The sequence below is a fragment of the Colletotrichum gloeosporioides genome (assembly GCF_011800055.1).
Source record: "Colletotrichum gloeosporioides strain Lc1 chromosome Unknown consensus_116, whole genome shotgun sequence".
Classification (NCBI taxonomy): domain Eukaryota; kingdom Fungi; phylum Ascomycota; class Sordariomycetes; order Glomerellales; family Glomerellaceae; genus Colletotrichum; species Colletotrichum gloeosporioides.
Window position 1 is genome coordinate 45,540 of NW_025544761.1, and position 18,944 is coordinate 64,483.

General features: G+C 56.6%; 3 protein-coding genes and 1 pseudogene across 4 annotated transcripts; 2 read left to right on the forward strand and 2 right to left on the reverse strand.

The window, feature by feature from the left end:
• Positions 1 to 591: 591 nt before the first annotated feature.
• GCG54_00005205 (Chromatin structure-remodeling complex subunit rsc7) lies at positions 592 to 2,270 on the reverse strand (the record flags this gene model as incomplete). Its single annotated transcript, XM_045405234.1, has 2 exons — positions 592 to 1,066; positions 1,117 to 2,270. The coding sequence occupies 2 exons, from the start codon at positions 2,268 to 2,270 to the stop codon at positions 592 to 594; spliced, it is 1,629 nt and encodes a 542-aa protein (XP_045256617.1).
• Positions 2,271 to 3,042: 772 nt separating this feature from the next.
• GCG54_00005206 lies at positions 3,043 to 5,032 on the reverse strand (annotated as a pseudogene). Its single transcript has 4 exons — positions 4,875 to 5,032; positions 4,611 to 4,747; positions 4,402 to 4,539; positions 3,043 to 4,348 (listed from the first exon to the last, which is right to left on the reverse strand). Coding segments are annotated over exons 1-4 (1,739 nt in total).
• Positions 5,033 to 6,084: 1,052 nt separating this feature from the next.
• GCG54_00005207 (uncharacterized protein) lies at positions 6,085 to 8,554 on the forward strand (the record flags this gene model as incomplete). Its single annotated transcript, XM_045405235.1, has 3 exons — positions 6,085 to 6,169; positions 6,251 to 8,145; positions 8,207 to 8,554. 3 exons carry the CDS (start codon positions 6,085 to 6,087, stop codon positions 8,552 to 8,554), a joined length of 2,328 nt encoding a protein of 775 aa, XP_045256618.1.
• A 4,473-nt stretch (positions 8,555 to 13,027) lies between these two features.
• GCG54_00005208 (Succinate--hydroxymethylglutarate CoA-transferase) lies at positions 13,028 to 18,329 on the forward strand (the record flags this gene model as incomplete). Its single annotated transcript, XM_045405236.1, has 8 exons — positions 13,028 to 13,719; positions 15,179 to 16,444; positions 16,685 to 16,840; positions 16,908 to 16,920; positions 16,975 to 17,006; positions 17,060 to 17,186; positions 17,242 to 17,746; positions 17,812 to 18,329. The coding sequence occupies 8 exons, from the start codon at positions 13,028 to 13,030 to the stop codon at positions 18,327 to 18,329; spliced, it is 3,309 nt and encodes a 1,102-aa protein (XP_045256619.1).
• Between the last annotated feature and the right edge of the window lie 615 nt (positions 18,330 to 18,944).

Genomic DNA, 18,944 nt, shown 5'->3' on the forward strand with positions numbered 1-18,944 from the left:
AACATCATCGAGAAGGCGTCGACGTAGCTATGGCAATACTGAACCAAGAGTCCAAATCCAAATGGTCTGTTTTGAGTAGCAACGCAGTCAACTCCCTCACACCCCACAAGACCGGAAAAAGTGCAACATGTCTGGGCCTTTCTCGATTTCATGATTCATCCGTCTAGTCCTACAGACAGCCCCCCGCATCTAATCCAGAGACCTCCGCCAGACTTCTTTCTCATTCAAGCCAGTTAGTCCCCTTAATCTGAAATAAAACGATATTACGCATGGCAGTGACCGCCACCAGTCCGATGATTCCCCTTTCCTCCCTGAACGCCGGGCCAAGCAATCCCCTCTCCCATAATCAATTACTCGTCTGTCGCGAGATGGCAAGGCGTAGCAGTCGCTACCCTGTGGCTACAAATCGGTCTTAACCATCTTCACCTCGTCCTCGCTTTCCCATTGCGGCATCTTCCAAGCCAGAAACGGCTGCATGTGCTCGCACTCACCGACCGGGCCCCCGCAGAAGTTGCACCCGGCCCTTGTGTAGCTACTCTTCACCCGGTTGTCCGTGGTCCAGTAACCTTGGTTCAGGAATACAGATTCCTCCTAGGAATGCTTGCCCTGCGGCACGATGGCTTTGTCGATGAGCAGTCCGCCCCGCGCCATGGTATCCTTCTCGTCGCCGAAGCGGGTCTCGAACTCCCGCTGCTCGGCCTGGTGACGCTCCAGCGACTCGCGGCACTCGGGGGGCAAGAGGGCCTTGAGGTCGTCGCCGATGGCGAGGATGCCGTTGAAGGGCTTGAGGAAATCGGGAACGTTGTCGGGGCGCTTGCCGGCAGACTGGACGCCTGCGCGGGGCGTCTCGTACACGATGTCAACGACGTTGAAATTGCGCTGTACAGCAGGCGAGACGGCAGCGAAGGCGGACTTTGGATCGGCGGCGTCGTCTGGGTTGACGACTTCGACTCTTGCGCGAGTGGGCTGCGTGTTGACGGGTTGTTGCATGAGGTTGGTGTGGATATCGTAGGCTCCCTTCTGGAGGTTGAGATTGCGGATTGCATTGAGGCGGGAGTTGAACTCGCTGGATCTTGTAAGTACTGCCTTGTTTATTGTTTCCCAACAATAACTTACCTGGCGGCGCGGGCGTGCTCCAACTGCCAGTTGGTGTCGTTCACGTTGACCCGCTTCTTCTTCACTTCTGTCAAACCCGCAAGAGGGTCCGCGGCAGCTGGCGTCTGATTCGTATGGTACACCGCACTCGCACCGAACCACGCAACGTACTGATTCGTGTTGTAGTCCTGAGAGGGATCAAACACGTCGCTGGGGTCCGCAATCTCTCCTTCAACGACACCCGCCGCGCGCTGGTCCGCAACACGGTAGTCGTCAATAATGTTCCGTCCACCGACGATGATGCGCGCGCCGAACTCCTTGAACACCGACCGAGCCGTGACGATTCCGATGGCACGACCCTTGTACGAATGAGGCATGATGTTGCGCTCAATCATGTCCATCTTCTCTTCGTCGCTGACAATGATCTTATACAGCTTAGGGTGCTTGTTAAAGAAGAGGTAACTGTCCCTAAAACCGACACAACGCGCGGGCTCCGTGGACAACATGTACTGCCTCTCACCGCGATCCTTGACAGTGAACGTTCGACAACGGTATTGGCGACCACCAAGCAGGTTGCCAAGCTTGTCCACCTTCGTCTCGCCCTCCGGGTCTTCGGGCAGCACGCACTCGTCGTCGACAATATCGACTTCGGTGCCCTCCTTGTCGATGACCTGCCTCAGCTTCGGGGGAGCCTGTCCAGGTTGTGGTCTGCGGCCGCCCCTTCCACGCCAGCCACCGCGGCCTCTCCGACGGGGTGTGTCGGCTTCGGAGGCGGGCACGGTGATCATGTTGTCCCAGCCAGGGGGCTTGTTCTTTGGTGGTCTTCCGAGTCGCTTGCGGCGAACGACTGGTTCGGTCGGGGGCGTAGGTTCCTTGGCCGATGGCTCTGAGTCGTCCCCGTCGTCGTTGGCCGGCTCCTCCTCGCCATCGTCATCGCCGGCGTCCTCTTCGCCGGACTCGTCCGCCTTTTGGTCGTCATCCTCCTCATCCTCCTCGTCGTCTTCGGGGGGCGCGTCGACCTCGGGTTCGGATTCGACAGCCTCGGCGACAGGCTCGTCATCGTCGATGCCTTCGAATGCTCTTGGGGTGCTTTCTAGATTGAGGACAGTGGTTAGATGAGGTTCTGTATTGCGGGTGGATAGATAGCTGCTTAGGAAGGAGGGGTAGGTATGCATGCTTGGAGATGCGCCTCAACCGAACCATCATAGACCGTCAGAGAAGCTCCTAGTAAGGAACAGGCAATCAAGTCCTATGATTATACTGAGAGAGGGCTCCTTGAACCAAGCCGTTCGTAGAGCTGTCGCAAGGGAAGACGAGGAAAAGGTTGTACTCACGAAGGGCAGCAGAGGCGCGCTTAGCCGCAGCTCTGCCTGATCTGGACCTTCTGCCTCCCATATTGAAGGCGACCGAGGAGGTATGCGCGGGGTGGTGAGAGGGTTGTGGCTTTGTCAATGGCCTCGGTTCCGAAGAGCGGGTGTGCGAGGCTGAACGGTTGGTAGCGCAGGTCGGAGATGGAGTCGCGACGCGAGACAAGGCTCAAAGGTTCAAGGTGGGAAAAAATAATTGGAGTCTTTCCATGCGCGGTGCGATTGGTTCGTTCACACTGTGTCTGTGTAAATGTATAATATATTTAGCACTGTGCGTTACTGAGGCGGTGGTCCCTGCTCCCATTACCCAAATAGGTCCCCTGACACCCTCGTTCATGACCGGATTTTATGTTCATCGTTGATTTCATGTCTAGCTTCCATCCTGCCCATTTATGTTGCGCCTTGAATTTTCCAAACAAGCAAACGCCATGATGCTCCTAAGTTGAGCCCAACTGTGGTTCAAACAATACGTCAAGCATGCATCTGCCACAGGCATAGCTAGCTTCCCGACGTGTCTTGGTGCCAGCCCCAAGGGGCCTCCCATGAGATCGACTACGTCTACATTACAGATAGCGGGCACTCAAAATCGATGATGAGCCGATGGCGGCACCTCGAGTGTTGAGCGACGCACCGCTGGGCGACCTCTTGGATCGCGAGATGCTGATGGCCTCGGTTCATCGAATGAAGAACGACGAGAAGATGTTCCCGGCGCTGGAAATGACTTGGAGTGTGGTCTCGGACTCCTCGCTCGAGGTGCAAATGACACTGATGTCGGCGAAGTGGGCGACGTAGGCGACACTGGCGTTGGAGCTACCGAGACGCTGTCACTGCTCGAGCTGTCGTCGGCAGAATCTCGTGAGCTCGGTCCTTCCATGATACTGTACCGGTCATCGTGTTCCGCCATCTGGCTGTTTCGATGGGCTTCTCCTGGAATCCGAGGCCATTCCCCAGTCCTGTAATCACCGGCACCAAAAGGATCTTTCGCTGGATTGCCAAAGTAGTTGCCAATCTTTCCCAGGGCATTGGCGATCTTCCGCCTAGGCACCCATTCCCCTGTGGAAGTCGCGATGGAAAGTCCCGCTTCTGATCCAGTGCGCTCTTGGAATTCTCGGTGGGCTGTACTGGCTCGCGGGCTTCCTTCTCCATCAAGTACTCCGTCCGGCGGCCCATGACCATGGCCCTGCGGGCAGTTGCAGTGAGTAGGGGTGGGATTTGCTAGGTCGCCGTTGCTGTCTGCAAGCCAGACGTAGAGCGAACCCAACCCTGCCATCCCAGTCCCAAGGATAGTCCCCCATTGGCCTGAAAGTGTTAGCCTAATTCTGGAGACGATGAGTGCTACTGACCGATGTTACTAATTGGCTCTGTATGATAGTTGACTTGAGGGCTCCAAAAGTTGATCTCGCCAATGATGAGAACAGCCAGCCAGGCACCTCCAAACACAGGTACCTCAACGGCACTCAAAAGCGACCTGATGGCCTGGTTGACATCCTTCATGCCTTTGAAAGTGGCACCATTCGTTCCAGGGATGATGCCTTGGTCCTCTATCCGCTCTTTGTCTGGGGAGCCTTTCCCTCGACGGGTTTTCCAGTTAATTTCCAAGATCTTGTTCCACATGGAAACCAACGAGAGAATGGCGGGAACACATTCGGCGGCGGCGAGGAACATGGCCATACCGAACGGTAGCGTCGAAGGCTTGGGAACAACATAAATCTCACTCGTCGCACCCTGCCGCAGACTGGAAAACGGACCGTGATCTTCAGAGCAAACAAGACCGCATAGATCCTCCTCTCCATAGGGAAATTTCCTAAGACTGGGAATCAGGCTGTTCCCAGTCGCGCATGGATGGGTATTGGAGCGATAAAATTCAACAGCCAAGCTTAGCAGACCTGGTTCTGGTCAGCAGGATCACGATTTTGACTTGGGAGAGCCCTGAACTTACCCGACAGAATGAGACCCGTCCACAGGAAGATGATGTTTCTCCCTGGGTCGTAGAAGAACGTTGACGATAGCTTCACAGTTACGGGTGCCGCTAGGATGCCAATCGAGCAAAACTGCAGGGCCCCGTAGATGTCCATGTCTGTGGCACCTGTGTTCTCAAGCCGTTAGCCGAAAAGCTTAGGTGGTGAAAGGGGCGTGTCTCGGACTCACCATCAACGTGCATCGATGCCAAGACGATACCGTGGATGGCAGCTACAGCGGGGACGAGCAGTGCGGCTGCTTGACAGACAGCCCGAATCCATTCCTCCTTTCGGGCAACGACACAGACGACGACGAGGATGTAGTATCTGAGGCATGATATTAGCATGTGCGCTAGAAATGTTTCGTCCCATCACTAAGGTTGGTACAAGCATTCGCCAAGTTCCTCACTCGGTTGAGTTGCCGATTTGCCAGGAGTGGGGAAGCTTCACTTACAAGATCCGCTGGCCGAAACCATATTGACCTGACAGCGGCCAGGCGCAGACGACCTCAATACAAGGGCCGTTGACTCCGTCACAGGAGGATCCTACACCGGCATCGTCGTCTCGGCGGAAGAGGGAGTGCAGCAAAGCGGCCGGTGCGAGGGGTGCCATAGATGACGGCCGAGCCGGAGCCGCTGCAAGCTCCCGGCTAAAACTGGACACAAGCTTGAAAGAAACTCCACAATCTTCGACTGTTGGTTTGAAGAAGAAATGGACCCAATGAGCCGGGAATCGACCGGCAATTTAGACGTCAAGATGGAACCGTGGACTCGTCCCTCTTTTTCTTCCCCCCGAGGTAGTGTGAGAAGCGGAGAAAGTTCCCGGGCATCGCATTCCAAGCTTTCAGGGACAGGAACGGGCGCTGGAAGAGGTCTGCCTCGGACAGGTAAGGCAAGGTAGGCAGGTGGTCGCGTGACGGGTGCGGCTCATGGCTGTTCATATTGAGGCAAGCCAAGCAGTGCGGCGGCCTCTGGGCCCCTGGGGCGAGAAGCAGCGTGGAAAGATACGAACAAGCACTGCTGGCTGTCATTCCAGTTCCGGAGGTGGCGCAGCATGTCGATGATGCAGGTTTGCTCCTACCAGTCAGATAGTCCTAATATCCGTCGGGCGTTGGCTGCTGAGCGGGATGAATAGGCTAAGGTAGGCAACTTAAACGGCCGGCTGCTTGGACTAACGTGAAGGGGAGAAAAGTGAGCACTGAGTTGGCATTGAGGTGAGGTAATTGGCTGCGGAAAGCGTCAGAAGGAGCACTTGAGAACGGACAGGGTTCCCAGCCAGTGAAAAGACGGAGAAAAGCACTCTGCAGCCTGTCGTTCAACATGGAAAAGCGGGGCACTTGCATCGAGCCCAATGGGAGACGACATCAGGTTTCATTCGGAAGGCGCTAGGGCTGATCTGACCGGGCACCTGCTGCTTCTATTTGCCAAGGAAAGAGCAAGACACAGAGTGCCTGCCGTGAGTGGTGTTTTCTCTCTGGCCCCCCCCGCCGCTTCTTTCCCCCAGACCAGAGCCTGGACCTGGACCTGGATCTCGACCTGAATTTTCAGCCTGCAACACCATGAAGCGCGGCACAGGATCGATTCCAGCCTCATCTCACCGTTGTGTTTGCAAACAAGGCCTTGCTGCGTCATTCCGTGGTGGTTGAACCAAGTTCAATCGCCACGATGGACCTCTCCGATGTCAGCATCGAGACTGACCAGATCAGAGAGTGGCGGTCTATCGTCACCCTCATCGTCTTTTTCCTCGCCAGTGAGTGCATGCAATCACCCGCCTGTCTTTGCACATGCAGCGTCACCCCGCTGGGATATCGCGACTAACACGGAAGCACAGACATTGTCGTGTTGTTTCCTTTCCACATCCCAGTCTACATTCCCGTGCGACTGTGGCACGCCGTTCTGGATTCTCTCAGTACTCTACGTGTGATACCACCGCGAGAAAAGGACTCTCATCATGGCCGTCGCGACGGAGGTGCCAGCCAGTTCGTGCGCAAGAGATTCCCCATGAACTCTGTCACGGCGCCTCTCATCGCCGACCTCTTCCTCCTTGCCATCCTGGCCATAGGAAGAGACGAAGTCAAGGCCGGCACTCTGGGCGACAACGGCATCTTTCCCCTTGACATTATGATCTTCTTCATCACCCTAGCCTACATCGCAATCTCAATCGATGCGTCCGGTCTCATCAGGTATCTGGCTCTGAAGGTTCTGCAATGGGGAGGCAAGGTCGGTCACAGGCTGTTTTTCTACCTGTACGCCTTCTTCTTCGGCCTAGGTACCTTCATTGGTAACGACCCGATTATTCTTTCAGGAACCGCGTTCCTCGCCTACATGACGCGCGTGTCGAACAATATCAAACACCCGAGAGCCTGGATTTTTACCCAGTTCTCTATAGCCAACATCGCCTCGGCAATCCTCGTCTCGTCCAACCCGACCAATCTTGTCCTCGCAGGAGCCTTCAACGTCAAGTTTATCGAGTATACCGCCAACATGGTGGTCCCGGTTGTCGTGACGGCCATTGTCTTGTTCCCCTTCCTGCTGTACATCGTGTTTGCCAACGAGGGCCTTATTCCCGTTTCCATCAAGATGCGCGAGCTTCCCGCAGAGGCTAAGCTGAAACCCGCCGTCAACCCCAACATCCCAAACGCCAGGGGTACTGCAGAGGAGGACGAAGAGACTCACACAAACGACGATCAGGGCCAACTTCTTTCCCTTGTTGAGATCATGAACCCTTTCCTGGATAAAGGTGGCGCAGCGTTCGGTGCCATCATCATGTCGGTAACGCTTATCACCGTCCTAGCCATCAACGCCGCTAGCGTCAAGACGAAGAATGATGAGCACTTCCAGGTCTTTTGGGTCACACTGCCTGCTGCCTTTGTCATGCTTTGCTGGGACCTTGCCTTTGGGTGGATTCACAGAGAGGACACTCGCGCAATCGCCCGCAGAGGGCGAGAGGAGGTTGAACGAGCTCGAATGGAAAGGGCCTTGAGGCAGGAGAGGAACAGAGAGCATTTTGAAGGCAGGAGGATATCCAATGAGGGTGGTACGGAGATGCTGTCAATGTCGAGAAGTCTCTCCAGAGAAGCCTGGCCCGAGATTCACGTCCAGGACGCCGACGCTGATGTAAAAGATGGCGTGAAAAACGGAGAATACGACACACCACCTGTCAGTCCCGGCAGAGGACTCACTCCTCTGCTCACGCTCACGCCTGCTGGCCCGACAGGAGATGCCAGCATTAGCCCAACGCCCGAGTCAAGTCCCCGTCTGGAGTCGTCCATGTCTACGGCCGTGGGAAATGCGGCAGATAACAGTCGGCCATCCAGCAGCGGCCTCACCATTTCGGAGAAAAGGGATGAGCTGCCTCATGCGAACGAATCTGGCTCCCCAGCACCGGGTGTCCTGATGGCGGGCGTGAACAACGAGAAGCGGCCTAGCGATTTGGAGGAAATCACAGTGAGCCGGACGAAAAAGCACCAGCCGCCAACGCTTGTGTCCCTCTCCAGGGACGGTTATCGATGGTCGCAGGAGACGTTCCCCACCGTGATGGCAGTGATATCGCATCTGCCCTTTGCCCTCGTTCCATTCGCCTTTGCAATGTTCGTCTTAGTCCAGGCACTTGTCACCAAGGGCTGGGTTCCGGTCTTTGCCTACGGATGGGATCACTGGGTGGAAAAGACGGGAACCATCGGCGCAATCGGCGGCATGGGCTTCCTTTCGGTCATCCTTTGCAATGTGAGTCTCCCCGAGATTATCGAGCGCCGTTTCATATATGCTTACTCTGGTGGCTTTCTAGTTTGCAGGAACTAACATCGGCACCACGATCCTTTTATCTCGGGTCATCCAAGCCTGGCAGAGGATACACATGGTGCCCGGCAGCAGCGACATTAGCGATCGGACGTTCTGGGCGACGGTGTACAGCATGGCGCTCGGCGTCAACTACGGCGCCTTCAGTACCGCCTTTAGCGCATCGTTGGCAGGGCTGCTGTGGCGTGACATCCTCGAAAGGAAGCACATTCACATCCGCAGGATGGAGTTTGCTCGCGTCAACGTTCCCATCATCGCCATCGCCATGACCGTCGGCTGCACGGTCCTCGTGGGGGAGATTTACATTATGAGGAATGACGACCCTTATCACTTGTGAATACGTTTTCGGGGGCCAACAGGCAGTCCCTACACATATGAGAGCGACAGAAAGTCGCAGAAGACATGATACCCAGGAAATAAGAGTTTCGCCAAGTCGTGATGCTGCCTTCGCCCGTTGAGCAACACTGTGAATGCATCGCCACCTTCAACCGCCAAAAAATCACACGATGCGCTGGAGGGGTTACCGATTAGTGGATCAATTGGGGGGCGGGGGTCCAAGACAAGGCTCCCCGCGCAAGTCAACGAACCTATGGTGGACACCACCAAGGAGCTAAGACCTTGCCCTTTCAACAAACCCGCTTCGCCTCGAGGCTTCAACCCAGCGTAGGGCCTCTTCACTCATCACCAACGACAATTTGTCGCAAATGACTGGCACAAACCTGGCTGCTCGCCAAACCTATCATCGTGCATCATTACCCGGCCTGACTGCGGCAAAAACAGCGGGGGCCCAAGACGCTCGCCGTCACACGGCGGCATGTCTCTGGCGCAGCCGCTCGTCTGGTGGCTGAGCTACGAGCGATTACTGGACGTGCAGATCGAGGTTACCTTCCTCTCCCTCATCTCCACGCACCAACAGCCCCAAACGGTCCTGAATGAGAGCAAGATCGTCTCGAAGTCTTCAGGCAGCGAGCCAAGGGCACAAATCCGCTGCGCCTAGGCGGCGGCATGTCATTTTTCATGGTTTGGCCCTACAGACGGGGGCCTTTCTTCAAGTGACAGACATGTGAGGAAATCACATCGCCAAGGTGGGGTTGTCTCTTCACGGCAGGATTCCCGCGCCGCGGTCCGCTTACACAGCCGCGCTTCTGTGTCGTCGGCTTCACCCAACACACCATGTTCCGCTTTCGTTCCCCTTGCTCTGCGTCTCTCCCATGTGCCGCGATAATGATTCCAATTCTGGTGCAGAGCGAGGGGGAGGGGGTAAGTCCCAGTTGGCGATCGTCGAGTAAGCGTGCCGGGGCGGTTTAGCAAGCCGAGGGCCCGCACTATGGAATGGCACGCTGAGCGGCACGGCTTGCAGGAGCTTACAATAGCCAGCCCAATCGCGGGGTTTAGCAGACCGCGGAGGGGTTCATCGGGTTCGACGGATGGACGGGAGGATCAGCATAAGTCAGCACGATATGAAGCTGACTGCATGGCGTTTTGGCTTTTGTGTCGTCGAAGGGGCGGGATTCAAGAGACGGGTTTGCGGATTAGGCAGCTGTTTGCACGCATAACTCAATTCAGGAAAAAATCCTTTCAGGTACCCGGCCCAGTCGCCATTCACAGATGGGTCTTTAGGGGACCGTCGTGTGTGCGAACATGAACCTAAAATAGGCCCTGGGGGTGAGTTGCTGTGAGAGATGGGATGACTTCGACTTTGCTCCGGAAGCCCAGGAATCCTCGACGTTTCGTGAATGGAGCGCGCGCTTTTCTGGTCAATAGATGGATATCCTCTGACAAACGAGGAAACGCAAACACGTTATCATTTTGGCCAAGAAAAAATGTTTCAACTCCACCCCGTCGCATCGAGGCAGCAAGCGGACTATTGAGGCCGTGCTGTGATATGGTGTCACTCTGCAAAGAAGCGCAGCATCGCGGGGCGGCGTTCCCCCAATTGCGTCCTGCAGCCTGTTTACACGGCCGATCAGTTCGTACACGCAAGAGAGTTTGACGCCGCGCTGTCGTACGGATGGATAACCTGCCTGTCTCTTGCGTTTACCCCGCCACTAAGCACTTCCCGTACGTGGTTCATGTTAGCGAGCGGGGCGATTTCGAATAGACCACGGCGCGGACTGAAAGCCTTTTTTTTTTTTCTCAGCAGCTGCATTAAGAGCTGGTGGTAGATGTATGATGAAGTCTGACTGAAGATCCGGGTTGGATGGGGGCCGGGCTAGCAAAAGAAGCGAGCAACCATCCAACCAACCGACCCAGTACTCATGTCGCCTGCCGGGTGCGCGATCGTGGACGAGCCGTCTGTCAGCCTAATCCTTTCCGGGGTCGGAGTCCAGCTCCGAGGTTCAGATCTATCCGTACTCTGTCTGTCTGATGTATGTGCCGTCGTCCTGTGTTCGATGTTGACGCAAGAGGGACAGAGAAGGAGCCCTAATCACCTCCGATATCTCTCCGCACCGAGCATCGTTTCCTGAGACGTTCGGTACATGGTCGTCGCAAAGAGAGCAGCGCCCGCGGACTGGAGACGAACTCTGAATATCATGCCTCGTTGCGGTTTTGGCCCGCGTGCGAATTCCGAGGGGGGAGCCCGGACAAACACCACCCTGCAGCCCGTTGAAACGGGTGCACAGGACAAAGAGGGAGGCTCCATGCGTTGCTGCGTGCCCCTGAAGTGGAAGGCAGAAAATGGGATAGTTTAGAGTTGCAGGGCAAGCCAAACTTCTGCTGAATGCCCGTGTTTCTCCAGCCCAGGCATGCCTCTACAAAGCGACTGGCCGGTTGGATTTGAAAAAAGGCTGAGGCTGCCCATTCGACCAGCGTTTGTTTATTGTGTTTCCCCCGGGCGATTGAAGAGGCTTCCTCTTTCCCGCCCGCCTCGTGTTGTTGCTGGCCAGCCGTTGCTGGTGGCGGGCCCAGCCCATGTTTAATCGCACGATGGGCCACGCTGCGTTCCTTTGTTGCGAGTGTGCGAAGGTTGAGTCGATGTAGGGGGTGGGAAAGAATAGGCTCACGAAAGACAAAGAAGCGGCTGGCGGGCCCAGAGCCTGGACGGCGTGGGATAAACGGTCCCACGGCCGCTCGCCACGGGCATGTTGAGCTTGCAAGTTCCATGAGTCTGTTTTCCTTCTTTGTTCTGCCCCTATTTTGCCAGCCTAGCCAGGTTCAACCGTTGTCGCCGACCTCATCGCATGATTGTGTGATGTGTAAGTGACTCGATGAAGGAAGTTGGGGGAAATGTCAGCCAGCCCACAGAGGCCTGACTAAACCGCGAACACACTGATGGCCGGGGGTTCCCCCTCAAGCTCCGCCCCGTCGTTGACCACCCCAAGCGTGGAGGGGAAAGTTCTCCTCGGTTCATCCAACAAGCTCAGCGCACCACACTTCCGTCAGCCCCCTCCCCCAGGGTCTGGCCGAGCAGAGGTCGTTGGTGCTGTGCTGAAAAAGGCTCATGCTAAACCGAGTAAGGCATTCGTCGACAGGGGTGACGAGGGTTCTAAGTTGGGCTGTTGCAGTGGGTGAGAGTGGTACAGCGTACAGCGGTCCAATTGCAACACAACCGCGCAGAGGTGCTCACCTCAACCGCCACAGTTCCGAAAGCCCGATCGACGTGTGACGCCTCTAATGAATTCCATAGAGCCACGGAAATCACCAGGCAGACGAGCCACGCGCCGGGAAGGCGATCCGTCAAGCCTCGGTGGTGCCCCCAAAGGCTCAATTTCACGTCGAGATGAGCGGATGGGCAGGCGGACATGGCATTGGATCCTGCAATTCTGTCTCTTCCCGCAGATTACTGAGGATAACAGCTGGAAGAGAGAAGAAGAAAAGGCAAAACCTCGTGATGGACAGATGCCATTACAATTTAGCACCATCCTACACGCCCCTCCTAGGCACCAAAGACCCCCCGGGGGGTTCAGCTGGGCTGCTGTTGGTTCGGGCGGCAGAGCGGGTTTGGGGAACGGGACATGGGGGCCGGGAAGAATGGCGCAGCCAATGATGGCCGCTCTGATGACGTCCTGCAGCGCTGCGTCAACGAGACAGTGTGCCTTGCCTCTCTGGGCCTCTGGGCATCTGCCTGCTTTAGCTGGTTTGTCGCTGTTGCTATTCCCAAACGTGCCCTCTTTTTTTGTTTCTCTTTCCCCGTCAATTGTACCCATGCAACCATGCCTCGTTATGCACACTCCCTGTTCATGGGTCCTCGAGGAAACGGCCTACGATCCGCCTGGCAGTGCTCTGCTCGTGCTCTTGCACCGCAGTGAACCCATGCCGGGGTTCACACTGCTGCATCTGAAGCTGTGCTGATTGCACCTAAGGTAGGCAAGGTAGGCAGCTCTTGAGATGGTGGGAAGGAAGTCAGTCTTAAGGACCTCCCATCCCGCACCTCTTCTGCCCCTCGACACGGACTCTTTTCTAGGTCAGCGCAGAACTGCATATCGACATTGAAAGCTCGAGCGGGAGTCATTGTAAAGGGGCATGCTGCCGATGTTGTCGTCCTTGCTTTTGTGCAGTCGTCCGGAGTATCAGTGACCTGCACTTCGTCTTCACATCAAGTCACTTACACACACCCGCCACCCCCCTCTGCCTCTTCCACCCCCACCATATCCGAGCAGCTGGCACCACCGGAGGCCGGCGCCGGCGCACACTATAACGGCACCATCGACAAGCTTGCCCTTCCCCTCCGAGGACAAGGCCGGCGGGTAGACAGACACAGACAAACCGACCAGCAAGCTCAGCGTCTGTGGTTCTAGCCCGCTGTCAACAAATAAACGCCTTCCTCCCCGTCTCTCTCCACACGTCAGTATAAGTACGGACAGGGAGAATGGCACCTGCCATCGCCGACGCAGTCAGAGTCAGACAAGCACAAGCGACAGCATCATCACAAGACACATCCCCGGGAGACCACAGCATACCAAGCAGCAACGGTCTCGGCCCCAGCACCAGCACGCCGGGGAGCACAACCGCCGAAGACACGACAACAACCAACACCACCACCGTCCTCATCGTCGTCATCATCCTCTGCGGCTCCGCAATCATGTCGGCGGCCCTCTTCTACATCTTTGACCGCAAAAAGAACCGCCAGTTCCGCGAGGCGTGCAAGCGCGACCCGTACCTCACCCGCAAAGAGTTCACGCGGCGGCGCAAGCTAAGCGCCCTCGAGCGCCTCGAAGAGGAGGAGCTGCAGCGCAGCATCATGATCCGCAAGTCGCTCGCCAGCAAGACGCCCTCGCGGTCCACCAGCCGGGGCTCCTCCAGCGAGGAAGACGAGGAGTCGTTCGACCTGGGCACGCTGCGGCGGCACGCGGCGCTGGCGAGGATGATGCCGGAGCCGCCGTGCGAGCACCGCGATATCCTCCAGCAACAACACCAGCAGCAGCAGCAGTACCATAACCAGCACGAGCAGGCGATGATGGGGGGCGAGTGGGCGCCCAGCGAAGCGCGGCGGGCGCGGTCCGACTCGGAGTCCTCGTCCTCGTGCGTGTCCTCGGCGGACAGCAGCAGACGGCAGAGAGCGTACGCCGAGCCACATCCGGGCGTGGAGGTGGAGATCCCGTTGCCCCCGCGATCGAGGACGCCGTCGCCGACGCGGGCGCCGCTGATCAGGAAACCGGTGCCCCCACCTGCGACGCCGGTGGTGGTTTACATGCCCACCGGCAGTGGCAGTGACGTGTCGAGGGCGTTGCCACCGCTGCCGAGGCCGTCTGATGCGCCGGTACATTTGCAGTGAGGTGGATGGCGGCAGAGCGTCAGGAGATGATGCATTCAAGGCGCACTGGTATTTGATTTAGTGGGATTAAACGGCGGGGAGTAAGGTGATTTTTGATGGAGTGCGCCGGACATGGCGTGTCTGTCTGCCGTCTCGTCGTGAGATTCATGTATCTTTCTTTACCTTCTTTTCTTTTGTATTGATACCCAACGCTGAACATATTCAGAACGTCCATTTCTTTTGTTTGTAAATTTCTGGAGAATAGAGAATGACTGCAAGGTACCCAAGATGTCGAGGTATCATGGGATGTCGTTTTCTCCTACCTACCTACCTACGCAGTAGTAACCTGGAAGCTTCGGTGGACCAAAAATTGCAGGTCCAGGCGTGTTCCATGAGCTGACAAACCTGGAGGTGAAGGAGCCCCACGTGATGGTCCACGGGTGGTGCCTGCCACTGAAAAGCCTGAACTTAAAATGAGGCCTCAGCTGACTCATCCTACCGCCTCACCTGTCTTCGCTAGGCTCCAGCAGATGGAAGGCTAAAGTGTGGCATCCTCACCCCGAAACAGAGGCTCAGGTTTTCCCCCCTACAACCCACCAACGTCACTCGCTCTCTCGCCTTCACGAAGATCGTCTGCAGCACCGCAAAACCGCATCTCGGAAGCCCCATCGCCCGTTTCGGCCCTGCGTCTTCTGAAAGCAATCATTTTGCGAACCGTCGCACACGACCCCTTCGAGCCGACTGCTCCGTGATCTGGACTGGGAACTGGGACTCGGGTGGTTCTTTGTTTCGCCACTCTCGGACGCCTTCACTGGTAGAAATCGGTCGGCTGGCAAGAAAGGAGGACACTCTTGCATTTCTACTTTTCTTCTCTCCTCGACTCTCCTCGAGCCCTCATCCTCTCCTGCGACTTTACCACCGTCGTCTTAATTGGTGAGAGAGGAAAATTCCTGCCGAAAGTCAGGAACCATGGCTCACCTGAAATGTTTTGTAGGGCATCTCCAGCGCATTCGCAGCTTCCCCGCTGAACGAGTCTACCGTTCAACAAAGAAAGAGCGATCAGCAGTCTGAGGATTCCCTGACACAACGTCGTCTTCATCAAGCAGGACTCGAGAAGTGCATCTCGACTCCCAAACAGCACCTGCGGTAGTCGTAAACAGCAACCGCCCCCCTAATACCAACCGCGATCGTCCGAAACGACAACCGCGACCCTCCCGAACGGCACACGCGATCGCTTTGACCAGCTATCGCGACCGTCTCAACCAGCACTGCGACTGCTTTAAACACCGCCAAACTGCATTCGCCGCTCTTTGTCCAACTCACCAACGACCTCCTCTGGACTCAGGCACACACCGTCAAGGACCCGTCAGGCAACCACAAGGCGGTCGTCAACAAGCGGCAAGAACTCCGGCGTAGAAGAAAGGAGCTCAGGCGTCGCCGCAAGGTTTTTGACGAAAACAACAACATCTATACACCCAAGAAGTACAAGCCCAAGATGCTTCCCAGCGACAATGAAAATGCCGAAGGGTTTCGGGACGACCTCAATATGGTTGTGATGTGTCCCGACTGCAAAGAGTACCCGCCCAACCTAGTCGAGGAGTTCTCTTCCGGAGACATGGTCTGCGGCTCCTGCGGACTTGTTGTCGGCGAGCGCATCATCGACACCCGATCCGAGTGGCGTACGTTCGCCAATGACGACCAGGGCAACGACGATCCGTCCCGTGTCGGTGACGCAGTCAACCCTCTCCTCAACGGCTCCCAGCTCGAGACCACCATCGCCTTTGGTGAGGGCAGAGATTCCAAGCAGCTCGCTCGTCTGCAGAACAAGTCCCAGAACGACAAGGCTAGCAAGTCGCTCATGCAGGCATACAAGGAGATTGGCGCTTTCTGCGACAGTATCAATCTGGGCAAGAACGTCTCTGACGCCGCCAAGCACATCTTCAAGCTCACCTACGACCACAACTTCATGAAAGGCAAGCCACAAGAAGCTGTCATCGCAGGCTGCATCTTCATCGCTTGCCGTCAGACCGGAGTCGGCCGTACCTTCCGAGAGATCTTCCAGGTCACGCACGTCTCCAAGAAGGAGATCGGAAGGGTTTTCAAGCAGCTCGAGTCGTTCCTCCAGAAGATCAAGGAGGAGAACCCCCGCGGTGCTGGCTCCCTGTCGAACTTGGATGGTTACAAGGCTAGTGCCTCCACCAGCGCCGAGGACCTCTGCACGCGTTTCTGCTCCAACCTCAATTTCCGCAACGCCCAAAAGATTGAGAACGTCTCTCGGGCGCTTGCACGCAAGACTTCGAGTGTTTCTGAGCTTGCTGGACGTTCCCCGCTGTCTGTCGCGGCCGCGTGTATTTACATGGCGGCTCACCTGATGGCGGAGCCCAAAACTTCAAAGGCCATTGCTGGCGTGGCCGGCGTCAGCGACGGAACCATCAAGACTGCCTACAGGTTTCTTTTCAATGCTAAAGGTAAACTCGTTGAGAAGGAATGGGGCTATGATAAGAAGGCTTTCGACACCCTTCCCTCAAACTAGTAGTTATCAGGCCGTGGCGTTCCGGTTTGGTGTTTTGGGATGGGACACAGCATAATCAGACATACATTTCTTCGTTGCAGTTTAGAATCAAAGTCAATACGATGCCGCGCAAGTCACAGTATTGGTCCGTGCTCGATGACATAATACACACTACTGCCAGAACAATGCCGAGGTGATGCAACGGAACCCCCGCCAACGGACCGGAGCTAGACCGGGGTCGGAGCTCTGACGGAAACCAGCTTCCCCGTATTCAACCCTCAATTGACTTCCCTGCATAGGCTGACGGATTCAGTCAACGATCAAGATGAGCAGCCTTTCGATTGGAGTCCCGTTGCGTGTAGTTTCAAGGGCTGCGCGACTACCCGTGAGGGCGGCACGCTTCCCTCGGACATGGCGTCAGTACTCTTCAGTGCCTAGCAGCAAGCTGCCCCTGGACGGCTATCGCGTGCTTGACATGACAAGAGTCTTGGCCGGAGTAAGGCGTCTGTTTCCAATGAAAACACGCGGAAGTATGCTGACATGAGACCAGCCATACTGCACTCAAATACTGGGCGATCTCGGGTGCGTCTCATCTTCTTGACCAGGGTGCCCGCTCATCTCACTGACATCACCAGCGCCGAAGTCATCAAGATCGAGCATCCTACGAGGGGCGACGACACACGCGCCTGGGGCCCTCCGTACGCAACTTACAAGGCAGACTCTGGCAAACAGGGACCGGGTGAATCTGCCTACTTCCTCGCCGTAATTCCCACGCCCTGGCCACTCTTGTGAACCAAATGTTGATTCTTTGCCTCAGGTAAACCGCAACAAAAAGTCGCTAGGCCTCAACTTCCAACACCCAGACGGCATCGCCATCCTGCACCAGCTCGTCGCGAAATGCGACATCCTCGTCGAGAACTACCTCCCCGGCACGCTCGCCAAGTACCAGCTCGACTACGCGACGCTGCGCGCCATCAACCCGGGGCTCATCTACGCGTCCATCACGGGGTACGGCCAGACGGGGCCGTACTCGGACCGCGCGGGGTACGACGTCATGGTCGAGGCGGAGTTCGGGCTGATGCACATCACCGGCAGCCGCGGCGGGGAGCCGGTCAAGGTGGGTGTCGCGGTGACGGACCTGACGACGGGGCTGTACACGAGTAACAGCATCATGGCGGCGCTGCTGGCACGGGGGAGGACGGGACGGGGCCAGCATATTGATGTGGCGCTGAGTGATTGCCAGACGGCGACGTTGGCGAATATTGCGAGTAGTTGTTTGGTTAGTGGGGAGAAGGACTCGGGACGGTGGGGGACTGCGCATCGTGAGTGGAATCTCGGGACCAAGCTCTCTTGTCTGTGTGGGCTAGCTAACTGACACTGTCCGCAGCATCGATCGTGCCGTACAAGTCCTTCAAGACCAAAGACGGCGACATCCTCTTCGGCGGCGGCAACGACCGGCTCTACGGCATCCTCTGCGCGGGCCTCGGGCGGCCCGAGTGGGCGGACGACGCAAAGTACAAGACCAACGCGCAGCGCGTGGCCAACCGCGTCGAGCTCGAGGGCAAGATCGAGGCCGTGACGGTGACCAAGACCACGGCGGAGTGGCTGGCGGTGTTTGAGGGGCGCGGCATGCCGTACGCGGCGGTCAACGACGTGCAGGGCACGCTGGAGCACGCACATACCAAGGCGCGGAACATGGTCGTCGAAATGGAGCACGGGGCGTGCGGGCCGGTGAGGATGGTGAACACGCCGGTGAAGTACTCGGAGAGCGAGCCGGGCGTGCGGACGGCGCCGCCGACGCTGGGGCAGCATACGAGCGAGGTGCTGGGGGAGCATTTGGGGTTGTCGGAGGAGAGGATTGGGGAGTTGAAGGGGGGTGGTGTCATTGGTTCTCGGCAGGGCTGATCGTGTTCCGGGATTTCGGGTCAGTCTGGGAATTGGGAACCAATGGACGATGCAGATAAGCTTCTGCTGGCTTCAAACATTATGTAAAGTCCTACCTGTTCACTGCATTCTTAACCCCCCTCGAGAGGCTCTGACCGACGTTGACCGAAACAATACGCAACTTCTCCTCGGTGAGTGCAGCACAGATTGAATTACGCGAAGCAGCTTTTCTATGGAGCGTTTTTAGTTCTTTCCAACTGTACTAAACGTGCGTTTGATTGAAATCCGTTGGTGCCCTCTGGAAGTTGTCGTCATAGAATGCTTCTAGAATTGCAATTTTAGCATCATGTGGACTCGGTGTGCTGATGCAAGGCACGCCCCGAAATCAGGCAAGATGACCGTGGTTTCTTGTGTAAGAACGACTAATTCATCTCACTGCAATAATAAGCCCGCCCAAGACCATGTGGCCTACCTAGCGCCGCCTTTCACCAGCCATGAGGTGTCCCCAGGGGTTTGCTGCCTTAACTTCACTGCATTCTTAACCTACTCTGAAGGGGTTGTGACCTCACCGAGACTGACCGAAAAGATACGTATCTTCTATGCCGAAGCATATCTCTGGTCAAATCCGTACGAGGT